This window comes from Urocampus carinirostris, chromosome 7 (genome assembly GCF_059441175.1).
Source record: "Urocampus carinirostris isolate Australia breed hairy pipefish chromosome 7, RoL_Ucar_1.0, whole genome shotgun sequence".
NCBI lineage: Eukaryota > Metazoa > Chordata > Actinopteri > Syngnathiformes > Syngnathidae > Urocampus > Urocampus carinirostris.
In genome coordinates, this window is record NC_142355.1 from 33,653,696 (window position 1) to 33,673,725 (window position 20,030).

Consider the following 20,030-nt stretch of genomic DNA (forward strand, 5'->3'; position numbering starts at 1 on the left):
ATCCTGACCAGCTATATCCAAGTTTGGTATGGCGGTATCACAGCCATGGAACACAAACGCCTGCAGAGAGTGGTTAAGAACGTTCGGAGGATCACCAGGACTCCACTGCCCTCTCTGGAGAGCATATACCACCGCAGAGTCCACAGGAGGGCTGCCTCCATCATGAAGGACCCCACCCACAACACGGACTGTTTACACTGCTACCCTCAGGACGGATGTACAGGAGTGTGCAATGCAGGACAACCCATCTAAAGAACTCTTTTTACCCCTCTGCTATCAGACTCTTAAACAATCGAACAATACACCAAAGACACTTTAAACCTGACCATACTTGGACTATTCTTGAACTATAGTCACTTTCAACTGTGTTGTACCTTATTTTTATCTCATTGCCTTAACTCATCTTGAGTTCATCTTGTATTTTTATCTTTTAATATTCTTAACATTCTTTTATGTATATAGTTTCCTAATTTCTATTTTTACGCTGGTAACCGTGTGGACATCAAAGTAAGAATTTCTTTGTGCAGGGAATTGTGGTTCTTTACTGTGCATATGGCAATAAACACCATCCATCCATCCATCCATTATCTTCCGAGTATCTGGGGTCGGGTCGTGGGGGTACCACGCCGTTTCTTCCCGGTGGAAAAAGGCGATTTTGGGAGCTCTTTTGTGGACTATCTTCACATTTCTCCTCCATTTCAGAATACCAGGAGACAATGTATATTATAGAAAGAGGCTTGGAGTGCCCTTCGCAAGGTTTCTACAATGATGATGATGATTTCTGCCCCAATTCAAGAGACCTCAAGTCTTTCCCCCCTCCCCAGCATTCACACCCTACCAAAGCAGGCCTTTCCAAAGGTGATCAGTTGAGCTTTATGTCCGATATCCTCCTGGAGGACTGCGGCATGACACTCAATTGGAACTGCGCCTTCCTCTACTCCAGGGTTCGGGAACCTTTTTGACTCAAAGAGCCATAAAAGCAAAAAATATTAATTTTATTTTGGGAAAGAGCCACACCATATATTATGAGACAAATTTACTAAATTGCTAAACCCGCGCCCCAGACAAAAGCTTAGTCTTCAGCACATTTATTTTTGATGATTTGATCAAAATTATGAAAAGAGAATAATGCCAGAGCCCCTGTCCCAAATTCAACAAACAGACCACTTTAAACCTGTCTCTTTCTTGCAATGACTCAAGATCGGTTAAACTCCTTTTGACCCTTTTTTTCATACATATTGGTTTCAAAACCAGATGCAAGCATTTATTTTGTAAAAACGTCACAACATTCTGAGAATAGGGAGCCTTATGTGCTTACCTTTGGCGAGAGATGGGAGGGAATGCTTGTACTTTTTGCATAGCTCCACCCATCCCTCCCACTCACCCAATCAAATGACTAAGTTCTCTTCCGGTGTTTTGGCGTATTTACAGTTCTGTGGATTCATCATAAAGTATCTGAACACTGAACACAGATTATATAGTGAACTTTTAAATAAAGGATTCTTTAGCGTTGTACAGCCAAAACGAGTTTTTTTCCCCCCCTTTTTTTGTGTGACACCTTGACTGTAAATTGTAGTGAAAAACGTGCCCTATATATACTATATATACTGCGAAGTGTTTCCTTTGCATTTAGCTTTGGTTTGGCTTTACGTGTACCTGAATAGGATAGACGTTCTCGGTTTTGAACAAGATGGAGAAATTTTGCATGCAATCAAATTGGTCTCTGAGCCATAGGTACTCATAGAAAGAGCCATATATGGCTCGCGAGCCATAGGTTCCCGACCCCTGCTCTACTCTGACGATGATAACGACGACAAAGGCGGTGGTGGAGGCTGTAGTAGTATTGGTAGTGGTGGACGAGGGCATCCCGATTTTGCCATTTTGGAGGACAAGGGAAGCCTGCCTGTGGCACTGCCTGCCATCCGACAAAACTCTGGAGGAAATGTTGTCAGAAATGGACACCACCATCTTCGAAGGGCTCACCGGCTCCGCGCTGGATCGCCAGAGCCTGATGGAGAGCCAGGAAATGGTCGAGGTTGTGTCAGACTCCAGCTCCACCAGCGGAGAAGTTTCCACATACACGTCAAGTGACTCTGAGGAGGAGATTGATGTTGTGACGGTGGGCCACTGCTGCTCCAAACATGAAGAGCGCCAACTCAGCTTTGATCTTTGCATCCAGCTGCAGCACAACTACGCCGCACCTCCTCCCACCTCCTCGTCCAACAAGCAGTCCCGTCGCAATTACCACCAACGCCACCATTCGTCACAGCACTCGGCGGAAACTGAGGATGAGGAGGAGCGGCGACAGACTCATAACATAATGGGCTTAAAAACTGCTTTCTGCGCCTTCGCGACACTGTCCCCGAGTTGTCCAGAAATTGCAAGGCCTCCAAGGTTGTTATCTTGAAGAAGGCAATAAACACTTTATATTTAAATTTCTAACTGGCATGAGAAATCAATGACATGATCACTGTCTTCAATCACATGGACAGTTTTTCACTAAATATTTTTAAAATTGGCCAATAGTTTACAAATGCAAATCACTCAGCGCCCTCATACAAGGCAGGGGTGTTAGTGGTTGACTAGGCCTATTTCAATACCAATTTTAACAATTACAGCTATTAATAACACAGCAATAAGAGTAAAAGCAGTAATAACACAGTAGTAACAGTAATAACATAATAATACTATAAGTTGCTATTTTAGAAATGCAAATCAAACTGGTAGACCTACGCACTAATCAGTAGCAAATTGGTAGCTCTCCACTTGTCTAATTTAAACTCGAATTTTTCCCATTTGGAGATCGTGAGATATGATTCATGTTAAATATAATACCTTGTTATAATATCGATTTCATGATTTGATTATGTGAAAAGTGTTTAGATTGTCAAGGGGACAGGACCAAGATGAGCTAAGTTTTTCCCCGTCAACCATTTTATTCTCGTGTAATGTAATTCAAAAAACATTGTAAACGGTCAGAAACAGGGGGTCATCACTATGGTAGGGTAAAGCCTGCCCGAGTAAATAATGTAAATATAAAGCCTAGTGTAGCTTTAAGTCCAGTAGAAGGCAGCAATGAACTGCTGATCAGGCCTCTCTCTATGAAAACCAAACCTGCCATCTGTGCCATCTTAAAAAAAGAAAAACAACCACAGCAGATGTTTCAAATCGATCAATTATTAAATATCAAAAATTATTTGCCACAGCAGTGTGCACCTGGAAATCAAACCACATGTAAAGAATAGAAAGCGTGACGGTTGGCACGTACCAGACAATCCCTGAGGCCCGGTCCCTCTCCATTAGGCAGGGAGGACCTCCTCCGGGCCATGGGGCCCCAGTTTGACCCCGGGCCACCTCCTGGTTGTCTTCTCTTGACCACCAGCACCTCACAGCAGGCCTGATCCTCATTTAAAGTACTCTTTCCTGCGTTTATCACTCTGCAGGGACAACAGCACAAGAATAAGAAAAAAACATGTTACTTAAAGTGAACGTTTGTGATCATTCACAACCAAAGGTTGTAGCGTCCAGGCAAGTCGCTAATGTGAGTGGCTAGAGAAGGAAACAATGGGGAATAATTTGAAGATGCAAGCTTAATCTACACAAAGCAGCTCAAATTAACAAGCGGCAAGCCAAAGCATGCAGCTATCATGAGTGACAAGAAAAGGAAACCGTGGTAAAAAAGTGGATGATGCCTGAATCACAGGATTGGGTGACAATGGCAGTGAGGTCTAGGTTGTAGAAGCTAAATGATTGTTAAATGCTAAAAGTGTCAGGGAAAGTATGATCCAAGTCTGCCTTTTATACATTATTATATGTTTTACACCCAATATTTACTTTATACTTTTATATCTTTATACGTTTATATATTTCTATAGTATACTCAAAACCTGTTACGTTTTCAAGCACCTTCAATGTCAAGATACACAGGTGCAGAACTCCTTTTGCTAACCCATCTACAACTTAAAGGCCACTGGCCATTTTCTTGAGACTCCCATCTATTTTCTAACAATGCACTGCTATAATGCATCACAAGAATCATTCAAAAAAAAAAAAATTGTTAAAATAAAAGGTACGTGCTTCAACTATATTGTTATGTTAGATTTCCCTCCAGTGGAAGATGTTTATTATTATAGAGTGCCCTTTAGTGGCCAGCAGTGTATATCACACCATGTAACCAAATAAATCGTCCAATCAGAATACTTTTTCATGCACGTGGTTAATTCTATCCTCCATTCAGAATCCATGAAACGGTATAAGACAGACGCTCACGCTTTAGTCCGTGGGAATATTCCATAGCAATCTAGGAGTATTTTTTGTTCCTTGTCCGAAGTCATTGACTCCTTTTAAATAAATAAGTTTGTTTGTAACTCAAAAAGAGTCTCTTAATTCATCTCGGCATCATTTTGAACGGGACTAAAAGCACCACCAGGACAAGCTAGCTTCGGGAAATGGTCATTTAGGCTTCAATGGCAGTAAGATGGGGGCAAAGTACGTCAGCTTCTCCAGGTTGTGTGACATAATTACACATTTCTAAGCCTACGAGTCTCAAAAGAAATCATGTTTATGAGATAGTAAATGTGTTTGTACTGATTACTTGAATCAGTTGTGTTTTTAAAAATTGAATAAAGAACAATCACGGGCAGCATCGCAGCGCAGTGGTTAGTGACACAGTTCTGAGGTCATGAGATCGAACCTTCCTGTGTGGAGTTTGCATGTTCTCGCCGTGCTTGCGTGGGTTTCCTCCAGGCACTCTGGTTTCCTCCCACAATCCCAAAACATGCATGTCAGGTTAATTGGCCGGTTCAAATTGTCGCTAGGTGTGAATGAGCGAGTGAATTGTCTGTCCCTGTGTGCCCTGCGACTGGCTGGCAACCAGTTCAGGGTGTCCCCTGCCCGAAGATGACTGGGACGGGCTCCAGGACCCCCGCGACACTACTGAGGATAAGCGGTACAGATAATGAATGAATGAACAAAAACAATCATCACCCCACTAGGGGTTGCCATATAATTCACACTAGGGCATTAAAGAGGAAAATGAATCATGACCTTTACGAAGCCCTCCTTCATGTTCATGTGACATCCTCGTGACTGTGAAAAGCCTCCCCAGTGTGTCATCTTCAAACACATTAATACTGACTGAAGCTAACGTTAACAAATTGATCTTATCATAATCCGAGAAACATCCTAATCTCACCCGAATGTCCCCTGCGCCAAAAAAATCTAATCAATGTGCATTTTAAAAAAATGTAAACAATCTGAACTTGGACTTAAAAATTGAATAATTTACAACGCTAGCTTTCAAAGTAAACGTCCATGACTTTGTGCAGGTATTTATACTTTTTCACATTGATTAATTTATAGTTTCACATTAGTTTGAATGTTTTCTCTTCGGATCTTATTCTGTGTAGCAAATTAAAGGAAGTATAGAATTGTGAAGAGTCGAATGTTTTAATCAGAGCTTTTCTTATGGAAAACCGGATTTGGCCCAGTTTCACCTGGACCCTAGCTCCAGAACAGAGCTAGGAATTAAATGCTTTGATTTACTTTATCATTTTTTATCTAGTCTTCATATTTAAGCCTATCCTGTTCGTTATTATGAATACGATATATAATTTTGGGGGTGCTTGGGTTGAATTTGTTCAAGCACCCCCAAAGAGGCTAGTTAGACCATGAGTAAAGGTTGACTGTAGATTGAAAGATAACGCTATGGGGATGACACCATTCAATTATTAACTAATAAACCAATTAAAACCTAAGAAACCTAATAAAACAAGAACACCAGCACGTTTGCTCTATTGTATAGCACCGTTCCAGTTGGCCAAACACTCCTTTTAATCTAATAACAAACTACAAAATCCATGAAAAAAAAAAAAACGCAATGTTTAACGATTACACAATCGCACTAAGTCACATCGCGATATCGATTAGGTTTCGGTGACTCGAGCAGCCCTAGCGACGAGCTGTTGTGTTAGCGAAAATGTGCCCCGCTGTGTCCACAATGACTGAATTCCTTTGTGGTTTAATTTAAAGTTCTATCAAAATGTAATATTAGAAACTAACATTATTGGTTAACGGTCGTGTTCACTGTGCTAAAATTAATATTAAAGGTCTGTGACATTAGCAGTTAAATTACTCAGCATCATCTACTAAAGTGATGCTAGTGGCCAAAGAAAAGCTTACCACAAAAACAATGCTATTCAGTTATTTAGCAAGCAGTTGCATTAATAAAAATATGCACTGCTGGGTCCATAATGATTGAATAACTTCTCTTGAAGTTTAATTTCAATTTTTGTTAAAATGTGCACGATTTACCCTTTTGCAATAACGCAAATAAACTAGCATTAGCCTAACGCAGCTGTGTCTACAATGCATTAAATTAGTCTTATTGGAATTAGCTGATACTAAGCTTTAAATTCAAAAGTGATGCTAGTGACTTTAGAGAAGCCAATTTATTCCCTTGTTTGATTTAAGTTCGCATTATTTTAGCATTAGGCGTTAATGCACAGAAACTAGCATTAGCGGCTAGTAGCAGTGTCCACAATGCTAGCCTTAGTAGCTGTGCCATACAGGCGTTAGCTGCTAAATTACTACCATAAACTACAAAAGTGATGTTGCCAGTTTAAGAGAAACCAACCACCAAAGAAAGCAATGCTATTTGGTTAATGTTGGCTAGGTTAGAAATAAAAAAATCACACAGGCTTGTCAACTATACTTAACTGAATACCCTTACAGTTTAAAATAAATTTTAATCAAAATTCATTTAATCCAACATCAGAACATGACTGCAAACAAACTAGCACTCGCAGCTATCAGTCGTACTCACAATGCTAGCATTAGTAGTTAAGTTCTGTCAAACTGGCACTAGCTGCTATATTACTTCGCATACCTTACTACAGTAAAGTGACAGTAGCAACTAAAGTGAAGCTAGGAACATTTTTTGTTTGTATAGCCCTTATTCACCGAAACTCAAAAGCTTACCATCAAATATATGCCATTTTCTAAAATTCCTCGTGGCTGTGTTAGCCAAAATATGAATTAAATCCAGACCTGGCACTGGAATCACAATGCAACAATCTCCATTTTCGCAAATTCTCTTGCCGTATTTTCACGCCCATAAGGCCCACATAAAAGTTTCAGATTTCTTAAAATATTAGGGCCCGCCCTATAAGGCAATGCACCCTGTCTCTAATGGAGCGGACTGAGAGCAGCTTGGTGGCTTTAGGGCTGGGCGCCCACTCCCGGGAACAGGAGGCCACAGGTTCGAGCCTTGGCCGAGTCAGCCTAACAACATAATTGGGTGAAATCTGATGTTTTTGCGAGATCATTCACATTTCCAAGAAAATGCGACTTCTACGCGTGTCCTGTGACTTCTGAGCGTCCCTCGTTTGATTGCCATCATATCCCGCTTTGTAATCAACATTTAAATAAACCCCAACCAAACTCAGTTTTGCTACCGCTGCATTTTTAAACACGCACACTTGTGTGCTTGTTGAGCCAAAAAAATGACCCAACCTCCGCTTATAAACGACATGAGTGTTTCTGTCAAGTGACGCTTGTCACTTTGAATCCGAGCTGTGCGCAGACACCCAGAGACGTAAGATTGCGATATTCACTGATCCGTTGACAGGGAGGTCTAATTGTGCTCGTTCCATCTCCGCAGGGTCGACGTGGGCTGAACTCGGCCTACTTGCTTACTTGTTGGAACCTCCTGCAGAGTGCAGCTGTGTCATACCACTTTGGTCAACACTTCAAAATTCCCTTGTGATCTTCTTGTATTACTCCATGCAAAGATCAGGCTTTTGATAAAGATTCAGGGCAATTTTTGAGGGCTTGATTATGGATGCTCATATGTTATCAGGCTGATTTGTTATTGAATTGATAACGGCCAACCACAACGTCACAGTTATCGGCCCAATATAAAAACAATAACTAATAATTAGTCACACAAAGCTAAGAGTGAGACAGGTGGAATATATGTGTCGAAGACGCAAGTTTAATGTAACGTCAAGCTTTGAGCATGACTAAAACGAGCATGAACAGTCGAAAAGGAAGTACTAACTCCCACATTGGGAATAAATTCACGAGTCTGTTTGTAAACGAACGGATTACAAGAAGCAACGTCCAACGAAGCAGGAATATTTTCAGGCCAGGGGTGTCAAACTCATTTTAACTCGGGGGCTACACGATAGAACAAACATTCTCTCGGGTGCCGGAGTAGTAGATTAGAGAGAACGAAAAAGAGCAATAAATAAGAGAAAAATAAAGACAGCGAGTCAAGGTGAGTGAGTGAGTGAAAAATACAAATACAGGGTTTGTAAGAGGCACCTTGCTTTGGCAACATCAAGTGGACATATTTCAACCTGCAGCTCGTTTTTCTCTCTTGCTTCCCTCAGCGCTGTCTCGCGGGGCGGATTAAATCCCTTAGCAGGCTTGGTCCGGGCCCGCGAGCCTCCTGTTTAACACCCCTGTTTTAGTTGGAATCCTATTCGTCTGTCGGCATTATCGTTAGTTTTGTAAAAAATCCTTGACACAGTTGGATTTTATAGATTTCCCTTGATGTAAGGGAGCCCTTTTCACAGACATTCAAAGAAATCGAAGACAGCCAGGGGGCGTAATGGTGACTTACGCCGGCTTTAGTTTTCGGGTATCATGTTTCAAAATGATAGTGATGTTTCTTTGAAATGGTCATCATATCTTGAATCCCAAGAGTTTAAACTTTCCAATAATATGTAGCATGGCGTATATCAGTGACCACTGACATTCTACACACAGGTATTTCTTTATCAAAAGTCCGGCGGCCCACCAGCAGGCTGTCGAAACGTTAAAGGGTTAAGATACTGTATATTATTAAAACTCTGAGTACAGTACCATTTTTCCTTTCTTAATATCTTAACTTTCAATGTGGGCACATGTGGCTTATAGTCAGGAGCGGCTTATGTATGTTCAAAACTTTTTCCTTTAAAATGTCCTGGGTGAAGTTCATAATCAGGTGCACATTATAATTTTACGGTAATTTGATTTGGCATGTGTATTTTGTGATGCGTTGTTAGCATGATTTTATTAATTATCAGTAGGGTAAAAACGATGATCAAGCATCCTTAGACTTGATATTCACTCCATTTATAAAATATAAAGATTGAAATTTAGCAAACTGATGCTGTCCGCTGCCTTTACATGATGAAGAGATTAACTACTAAACCAAATGATCATCTTTGCCCATGTTTTCTCATCACTAATGACTTCTGAGTTTTATGCCTTACTGGACATGAATTCCACGTGTGGTGTTTTGTTAAAATCGGTGTCCTAACATTTTTTTAAATGTTTAAATAATTTTAGCCATAGAGATAAATTGACATTAAAACTTGAAGTAAAGAAAGGGTTTTTTTTTTTAAAGTCAGAGTTTGTATTTTTATCATATATTGCTTCTTGAAATATTGCCATCGTCCTACGTCTAGTAAGCTGTAGAACAGATAATTGATTTCTGTGGTTCAGCTGGAAAAAAATACTGGTTTACATACTTGACTTTTAAGAAAGCAATAATATTCTGTCTTTGCAGGATGGATCACATGGTAATCCCGCAAATTTGATGTGCTGCCAATGAGCTCACAAGTCCAAAGCATGTTCGCTTGCAAGCTTTTGATAAATCCGCAACATGACAGCTGAGTAGGGTCTGATTAACCCCCTTGAGAGCCTGGACCAGATAAAATGTTGACATTAATCATAATTTTATTTCATTTTTAATGATAATCAACAACATTTGGCAAGATACTAAAATCAGTGGCCAGCCATCGTGTCCACAATGCTAGCATTGGTAGTTAAGATCCGTGACACAGGCATTAGCTGCTAAATCAATTACCATATTTTCCGCACTATAGGGCGCACCGGGTTATAGGGCGCACCCCAATAAAATCGTTTTGGTCCTATATCTTCCATAGATAAGGCGCACCGGATTATAAGGCGCTACAATGGGAACGTCGACAAAACAGTCAGATAGTTCAGTCAAACTGATTACCCCCTTAACATTCCCAAAGCTTGCAAAGAAGCAAATACGTGTCGTAGACACGTGCGGATGTGGTGTCCGTACGATGTCACTCAAATGCATCGTTTCAAATATCATTCGGAAGGTTAAAGTCTTGGGATTCAAGAAATGCCAACCATTCCTTAGTTTCTATTTTCTTTTTCGCTCCCAACTTTACTGTGCATATGACAATAAACACTTGGAATTGAGTTTAATTCACTCAACTCATCACAGCAACATCAAGATCGTTCTAAAACAAGATACCGGGAAAATATAAAGCAGCATAGCTCACCTAAGTTCTCACGTTCAATAATGATACGCAATCATGGTCTTCTTACAACCGTGAGTGTAGTAAATCCAGGAGAGTAAAATATTTACAAATACAGACTAATGAAACATGTTTCTTTATGGCGTACTTTAGCAAGCCTGCCATTCACAGTAATTTTTTTCGGCCAATTGCAGGGTTTGTTTTGGCCCTCTAGCCTATCCGAGGCTCCGAATAACTTCAGCCAATAGCGATTGATTCAAATGATGGTTGACACATTGGTTAGCCAATGAAACGGCGGTATATAAATCCCAGCATACACCGCGGACTACTCCACGTTCGGGGGAAAATCGAGTCGGCGGATGTTGCGTAAGTTGCGACTTAATATTGAGCCATATATAAGGCGCACTGTATTATAAGGCGCATGGTCAGCTTTTGAAAAAAAATAAAAGACTTTTAGGTGCGCCTTATAGTATGGAAAATACGGTAGATACAACTACTAAAATGATGGTACAAGCTAAAGTAAAGCCATGCTATTCACTGATGCAGCTAGCACAAAAGTGCGGGGCACAATATTATACAAAATTGCTTTTTTTTTTTTCATTTATCAGACCATTTTACTAAGTTTGTTTTTAAACACTCAAAATATTTGTACATGATTCAAATTGAATCTTTTCTTCCGGCGCCGTCACGAATGGCAGCCACTCCAGCAGCTCCCGTGTTATTTTCGATTGTTCTCAGCTCAGGGATGCTGCTGGAAATGTGAATTTCCCTTCGGGGATGAACAAAGTATCTATCTATCTATCTATCTATCTATCTATCTAAAAGTAAATTATTATGTTCTGTCCTTTCTCAGCACAATATTTGGTAACATGCATTGAAAAGCACAAAATGCAATAGAGCTAACCAATGTTCCCTCTAATTTTCCACGGGTCTGAGCGTTCACACAAAGTCGGTGAGCAACGCTTGAAACAACAGTGAGCAACAGCAATCTCAAGTGTGGGAACTAAGTCATTATCAAACATGTCCAAAACTTGACATCACGTTACATTTTCGGCAATGCAGAAAATGTTTTAACATTCGAATGAATTGACTAATGTATTATTGCAAATGTTGTACGGCCTACAAACGTCATTTGTTTTTACAAGAATTCTTTCACAAGATTTCCATTTCTTTTTTTCCTGGTATCTTTTGTCGCATAATACCAACATATTGGGGGGCTTATTTAGTCAGTTGCACGATACATAACTGTATTTAATCACATTTTTAGAGGAAGTACAATGTTGGCAACAAGATTGACTTGGTATAACTGGAAATTATTTGAATGCAACACAAACTTTTTCTTCTTTTTCCCTGTTTTTTTCTATTTTTTTAAATACCTTTGAAAAAAATCTCATTGTGTTTATTTTTTCCTAGCTGTTCCTTTTTTTCTTTTTGTTCTCCATTTATTTTTTTTCCTTTGTTTCTTTCTTTTCTTTTTTTCTGGCTTTTTTCTGAATGTTTCCTTCTTTTTCTCTTCCTTTTGTTTCTTTTTTTCTCCGCTTTTCACTACTTTTACATTTTGGTATTTTTTTCTTTTTTGTCCTATTCCCCCTTCCTTAAGTCATTTTACATAATAATTGTTCATATAGGGATGAAAGAAGCAAAAACGACCTGAAGAGCTGTTTAGGAGCCGAAAGAGCCGGTTCCTCTTTGTGAGCCGAGCCGAAGAAGCCGGTTCTCGAAAAACTACTGACTTTACTCAACTTCGTTCTACTTCGACCTTGACTTCCAAATACCGCATTTAGAACACAACATCAGGGGAACCCGTGTATTTTTACCTTCATGCACTGTAACTTTGACTTAATTTGCTTTTTAATTAGCAATTTTGAGCCCTGATTTTTGTGAGCTGGCTAGATTTTCTTGTGCGCGGAAAAGCTCCGGGTAGTGGGCAATTGCGCGCACACACGGAGGTTGGATGGAAGCTTGGAGGGAACATTGCGTTGGATAGATTTTCTTGTGCGCTGAGAATGTGCGGGCAGTGCGCGGTTGCGCACGCGCACAGCTTAGAGGGAACATTAGAGCTAACTCACTAGTGGGTTTTTTTTTTGCATGACATTTGATAAATATCCTAATAAATTAAATGCATGATGAAAATAACAAGAACAAAATAATATAGCAATAACGTTTGCATTATTTGCACACATTAATCCTTGATGTTGAGGTTTTTGAGTTCTTCCTTGCCCTCGTGTAGGTTTTATATCAGGGGATGGTGTCATAACAGTCTGTGGTTTGTAATACTGTATTCTGTGCAGCCCTTTGAGACACTTTGTAATTAAGGGCTATACAAATAAACATGACTTGACTTGAAGAAAAATATATCTTTATGAGGAAAACCAAGGGAATCTGGGAAAAGGAGTGGTAAAAAAAACAAATTATTGATACTTTTTTTAACCATTACAAATATTCCCATTATATTTTTAACTATTTTGTTTTGTTAAAAAGCTTGGTGGACTGCGTGTAGCTCATCGGCTGTAGTTTGCCCACTCTTGAGTTAGCAACTGCGTTAGGGACTGAAGTAGGTCACAGAAAAATCCAACGATCTTTTAATTATTTTTTTAGATCACGATTTTAAGTTATTTATGTTCTAATATCATCATATCACCAATCACTAGCAAGAAGCACGATCCACTTGTTTCTATCCATTTTAGAGGGCAGCCATTTTGCTACTTGCAGGCCACTGAAATTGACATCAATGTGAATTGTATTTTGTTGTAATTCTTGGTTGTTGTTGTTTTTCATTTCAATTATGTTGCAAGAAACATCGCAGCACAGAATGTGACCTGATCTATTGAAATGAGTCACAGTGAGGCAAATATCAAATTTAGGTTTTTGGTATCAACGGAAAGAAATGAGCTTTAAAATGATACCACAGTCAAAGCTTTCCCAGTTTCCCAGGCTCAGCTGACAACCAACCATAGTTCAATTCTTTAAAGAAAAAAAATGTGATTGGTTGTTATCTGTAAACTGATGTGACGATTTAAAAATCTTTCAAGTTCTTGCGATTACGGTTTTATTAAGGTCCTTCACTCAGAAAATGCCAATTTTGTTTCTGCTGTTAACTAAAAATGAGAGCTAAGTCTCCCAAGCTTAGATAACAACCGATCACGGTTCACTTTTTTTTTTTAAGAAGAGCCGTTATTGGTTGTTATCTGAGAGCTGATAAGCAACTGTGATTCTCAGGAGACAGTAAGTAGCAAAATGACCTCTCAGCAAGAAATTGAACACATAGATTTCATATTTTGTTTCTATTAATAAAATTGGATGCTCACTTTGGAATAAAAGAAAAAAAGACACCCTCCATTGACAAAAATGAAAGTCACAATGAGTGATTTTATCTAAGTGGAAAACTGGACCAAGTTTAGCACTTGAGTATCTCCTGGCGTGAAACTTTATCGCTTCAGGACATAGACCCAGCCACCAGCAAGAAGACAAGACTATGTGTCAAGGAGAATTACACAAAGACACGTCTTTTTTTGCCAACTGATAATGTGCTGTGTCGACCGTGGAGGGATCGCCTCAAGGCTTCACTAGCATGACCTCAGTCCTACTCAGATACTGAAACCAGATTAAGCTTTTGGTGAAAAAACAAAGGGAGTGAATATGACAATTCTTTAGAGTAAGGGTGGGAACATTTAAGTAGCGGGCCGCATTTGGGTAAAAATAATGGCTGAAGGGCTGGACCAGTAGAAAAAAGATAGACCGATTGGTCTCAAATGCGATACCTTGACAGACCACGAGGAAAAAAAGACAGCAGCCCTAGCCAATTGTTGTCGTATCCATTAAGAAGCAATATTTATGACATCTACATGATATAATTTATCTTATATTTCTGTTCAGTTACAATAATATCAAATTCATTTTACATGACACGTTGCTAAAATGTGGATAGTATAAAAAAAAAAAAAACATTTACCTTCCGGTTCTGTTATAAAGAAATCAATTTTTTTAAAGGGCCAGACAGACACTAGGGAGCGCCAAAGAGGCGCATGTGGCTCCTGAGAAGGTTTAGCGGGTAGAGTGTTCCAAATTTATTGGCATTATGAAAGCATCTTTCTCTTTTTAGCCACTCAGAATGCAGAACACAATGCACGATGAAACACCGCAAAACAGTGAACCAGCGATCACCAAACCACAAAGTAGTGAGGGGTGTCTGTATCTGGTCTGTGTTTTTAAGCACTACATGTGATAATATGGATTAAAAAACAATGGCGCCAACTCCATTTTTGCATGAGATTTGATAGCTATCTTGCATGATTTCAAAAAGTGCAGAAAAATGTAACTAGCTATTTGACCTTGAGCGCATTTCACAGTAATGCTTCGAGAAAATAATAATTTTCATTTAGACGAGACACACTATACACAAAAACACTAACAATGTTTAAATAGTAGTACAGTGACCCCTCGTTTACTGCAAGGTTTATGTTCCGAAAATGTGTGAAGTAGAAACCTCCATTTTTATTATTTAATAAAATCCTATATTATACACCGAAACCAAAGAACAAACCCTTCTTACCGGCTCAAGCATTTGTTTAATAGAAATACTGTATAAACATTTTTGTTTTCCAATATTTGTAATGTTCTCCAAATCTTTAAACATGCTTCGAACACATTTTAAATGACTAACATTTGTGTATGAATCTCCTTTGTCTTTTGAATTAAGAATAGGTTCATATAAGGCTTTTAATATTTTGAGGCTCCAGACATTTGTTTTTGGGTCCATTATGGGTCTTTTTAAATTTTGGTTGCCGACCCCTGGTCTTGTCAATCCGAATGCAGAAAAAAATGATGAAAATAGGTGAAGAAGGAAGCTTGTAAAGTGAAACCTGTTATTGAGAAGGTTTACTGGACTTTATTTACAATAATATACGATATATTTTCCCCATTTAAAATTTGGCAAGCAAGATTTAAAAAAATGAGCCGTAAGTGGCCCGGGGACAGTAGTTTGCCCACCACCACTTTAGATAGTGGACCCTGTATACGGTTCTACAGAGCGATATCATCCCAAAAATAGGGCAACTCATGATTTTGTCTTCTTTTTCCGAGAGACGCGATATGAGGAAAGCAAGCGACAAAGTCAACATTCAATGACCAAACATTCCAAACTTGCTCGTCTGGGTTTAAGGCCCGCTTCATGGACCAAGATTGAGGATTACAAAATTTGGAAGGTCACTGTTGACCGAATGTCAATATAGGGCAAGTGAGCAAAAACAAGGGTTGCGATGAGGTTTGATAGAAGAGTTGCGTCAAAGACTGACATTTTTTTTGCATTTTTGAAACAATTATTGTACTTGACTTCAGTAGCAAATTATCCACTAAAGGGTTATCTTCATTAAAACACAGAATTGTCTTTATTGTTATTGATAACAAGATTAGATGTGGCACTCCATATCAAACATGAAATAAAAGACTTAAAAGAGAAAAAATAAGAAAGAAAAAAAGGATTGTGACAGACAAAAATTTACAGGAACTCGAAAGGTACAGTAAACGATCTAAACTTGTGTTACGTGTTTTTCTTCATTATTGACACATTTAAATAATTATTATTGTTTTAGGTTTTGTTAATATTGTGGGTGCTTGCGGTTGCTTAAGTGCATGACTTATTAATGTTTTGGGTATTTTGGAATGCATTACAATTGCTCGGTACAGGAAAAATGTTTGAATACTCTAACAAATCCGAGTTTGAACATTGACCCCAAACAGATTAGGGTAAAGTGTCAAGGTATCACTGTATATCTACATGTTAAGGACTAAATTGCTGATTAGATACACGCATTTTTGAAAAGAGTGGACTTTTCATGAAGGCCAGAATGGATTGATGAGCTTACCATTATTTCTAATGGGAAAAATAATTTCAGATTTCAAACTCCAACCTGAAACGGTTTCTGTTCACAAGCTGAGGCGCAACTGTTTATATTTTCTTATTTTAAAATATTCCCTCTTGTGCTCAGTGGTGCTGTCCGCAATTTGAAAATGTGTTACTCTCTGCCGCCATCTTCTGACTTAAAGTCATGATCGCAGTGCATGCATCAAGTTTGTGCACTCCTTATAAGCGCTCGAGCAACTCTTAGTTTTTAAAAAAAATATTTTTGGAGGTTTGGGTTTGCTTTTGGGATGTATTTGAAAGAGGCCCTTTTTACTTTTATCACTTTAACGCTACACTAACAAAAAACTGATGATGATGAGCATGAAGTCACTCAAACCCCGCACCCTTTCCCACTTTCCTCCAGCCTAATGAGTTCTGCAGGAAGAACACCTTTGGTAAGCAGATAGGCGCGGTGGGGGAAAAAGAAACATAAAGGGTCTTTGAACTCAGTTGGGTATTGTTAACACATACATAAGACAAAAAAAATACTACATTTAACTTTTTATGGACACCTCAAACAGCACACCCCATCTTTAACTGTTTTGGGTATTCATTTGAGTGAGTTGGGAAATTTAAAGGAAATCGAACGCTCTATGACCATTTTCGGAACAAAATATGGTCCAGGTTAGACCGGCTAAACATATCTGTCTAAAATAGTTGGTCTACAGTTAGACTGTTACATTCCCTTTTGGGGGGATAAACTTTTTTTTACTATCCATTTAAGTCTGTTAAGAGACTTGAAAGGAGTGGATTGCCCATTTATTTATGTAAAACCTTGAATTAATTAAAATGTTTTGACGATCAATTAATGTCTGTTGGGACATATAAAAAGGAGTCAAAAATTAATGTTGATACCAAGCAAGTCAAAAATAGACAGGACCATATCGAGGCCAATACCCAAAATCCAAGAGACGTCTTCAGGACATTGGGTGCAGGGTGTGTTGTCTATGAAGACATTTTATTTGAATAAATTGCTTTGACTATCCATTTTCTGTCATTTTGTTATTTCTCTTTTTTAGTAACATAAAAAAATAACACTTCAAATGAACAAAAAGCAGTTTTTTTTTTAAACGACTGTATTTTACTTTATTTTATATAAAACAAGAATATAAGATATATGAGAAAAATCACGTGCAGCGTTTTTAAATTATTTGATGTATTATTTGTTTCTCAATAAAAAGTAAGGGCGCTGTGGGAGGCTTTTAGAGCATGTTTGACTTCCTTATATAAAGGCTTCTCTCCCTGTTCTCTTTGCAAGTTCAAAATTCATTGATGTTTTCTCTCCTTAGTTTAAAATTATCATTTTCATTTAAAATGAAATTAGTTATTAAATACATTCCCCTGTAATACCTCATGAGTATATGATTACTATACAGACGCTCCCCGCTTTACGAACATTCCACTAACTGATTCCGGCAGATACGATCATTTTTTTCGGGATGTCGAAAAATATACGGACATTGCTGTAAGTTAGATTTTGTATAGTGTGCAACTTCATCCGAATAGAGGACAGTGCTGTAGTGCTTCTTTCCGTCGCGCGGCGCTGTGAGAGGTCACCCAGCGTCCTCACCGAAGAAGAAATCCGCCTCCTACTTCCTGGTTCTTGTGTAATCATAACAACGTGTACTGTATCGCTAGCGTGCTAAGAACTATGATGTTTTTATTATTTAATATCTCGTGCATCCATTCAATATGGTTGGTGTAAAGTGTAAGGAGGAGGCGAGCCGTTTATTTTGAAATAAAGGGGAATAAGAAAGCTTGATGCGGTTGAGAAAATGGTTGGATTGCTTTTTTTCGGCCACTTTCTACCACGGAGGAGAAAGTTGCCCTTAACTCTTGAAGTCCATCTTCCAAAAATGAGTTAAACTTAACTTTATTTATCTTTAAAAAGCATATTATTTTAAGAAATGTTTATTTTTTTGGTACAAAGCAATAAAGGTTACTTATACAAGCCTTAAACGTATTTAAACAAACCATAAACATACAAAATATAACCCTGAAGAAACTTTCGAACAAATTCAACTTACGAACGATCGTCCTGAACCTAACTCGTTCGTAGGTCGGGCAGCGTCTGTATAAAAGAAATGAAAAAATAGCAATCTACTGCCACCTACTGTTATAGATTAATGTTACCGTTATTCGGCTGATGACTGGGGGAAATCAAATATACTGAGCACTGGCATGCTTTCTTGCAAAGATAAAATCGGTCAATATCTTGCGGTACACTAGACAAGGTCTCACAGCATAGTAGTGTGGTTGAAAAACACTGCTGGACCCCATGTACCCCAAAGCCCAACCTCCAAAAGAAGTATTCAGTACTGGTTGGGCCACATATCTAAAACTTATAATTCATTAAGATTTTTTGACTATCCATTATAATTCTTTAGGAGACATGCTAGGAGTCAAACGTCCATTTTGGGACTTACTTATCATCAAAAACTCAATGGACTACATTTAGCCCAAAATTGAAGCCGTCTTCTGGACGTCTGATGCTCGGTGGGTTCTTATGTAAAACTTTGAATTCATTAAAATGTTTTGACTATCCATTCGAGTCTGTTGGGAGATATGAAAGGAGTCAAACGTCAATCTGGAGACCAATACGGGTCTAAAATAGACGAAACCTTTTAGCTCAAAATACAACCTCTCTTGGACGTACGCTGTTGGTGGCAGGGTTCCTACAGTTTAAGGCTAGTTAAATTCAAGACTTTTAATGCCTTTTGAAATAAAGTTTAAGACCTAGTTGAGAAAAAAAAGCAAATAAAACACACAAAACAAAAAAACACAAACATTTCTTGCGCACAATAAATGGTGCCTCATAAACATTACCTGGCAAAGTTTTTAGCTATGGCGAAAAACATTCGTTGGACAGCCACTTCATTAAATTTACACTTTCACATTATTTCGAAGTAATCGTCAGGTCTAAAGTTGCTTTGTGCATTTTGGGTAGACCTAAGATATGCGTCTGCTTTGAAAGGACCGACTGAAAACACATCACTGTTTTGATAGTTCTGTTATTGTAGTCACGCGACATTGCCACGGAAGTAAATCGGTGAATTATTAAAAATGACAATTGATAAATGCCACTGATTTTCTGAGTTGAAACAAATATAAATCTGATGCGTTTAACATTTTAGGACTTTTGAAAATTGGATTTAAAACATTTTAATGCCATTAAAGGCCTTATTTTTAGAATAATGAATTCAATGCCTTTTAACAATTTTAACTGATCCCTAGGAACCCTGGGTGTAGAAATTATATATCATTAACGTTAACCATCGATTTGAGTCCGCTGGGAGACATGAAAAGGGTCAAAAGTCCACTGAATCGTATTTAAAATCTAACTGGACCCCCAAAATCCAACGTTCATAAGAAGCCTTTTGGACGCCCGTTGCGGGGTAGGGTATTTGCGTAGAAATTCTAATTCATTAAAATGTTTTGACCATGAATTTAAATCCATTTAGAAGTATGAATGTGAGGGAAAGACCTGGAGTAGTAGTGGAACTGAGCAAGCGTGTGGATAAGAAAGTACTCGGTTGGTTTGGACACATGGAGAGGATGGATGAGGAGCAAATGTTGAAGTGGATCTACAGAGCAGAAGCAAAGAGAAGGAGACCAAGAGGAAGGCCGCAATTGACGTGGATGGATGGTGTCATGAGTGCACTGCAGGAAAGAGGTCTAAATATAGTTGAAGCTAGAGCTCTTGTTGGTGATAGGAATGAGTGGAGAGGTGTTGTGAAAGGATAGTGGGATGTTTGGACGCGCTCTGAGCAGGGCACCTGTATGATGCGGCAGGGGTAAACCAGTGAAAGCTGTCGGGCCCTGCTGTTGAACAAGAGTGTGTT

At 38.7% G+C, this 20,030-nt stretch overlaps 1 protein-coding gene and 1 pseudogene across 2 annotated transcripts in view; one reads left to right on the plus strand and one right to left on the minus strand.

Moving 5' to 3' along the window:
• The window catches only part of ppm1h (protein phosphatase, Mg2+/Mn2+ dependent, 1H), a 40,338-nt gene that overhangs the window by 19,221 nt on the left and 1,087 nt on the right, over positions 1-20,030 (minus strand). For both annotated transcript variants that reach the window (XM_088340645.1, XM_088340646.1), the window contains exon 2: positions 3,269-3,437. In XM_088340645.1, the coding sequence (XP_088196771.1) occupies positions 3,269-3,437 (169 nt within the window). The remainder of the gene's footprint in view (positions 1-3,268; positions 3,438-20,030) is intronic.
• On the plus strand, positions 46-2,442 carry LOC148363050 (uncharacterized; annotated as a pseudogene).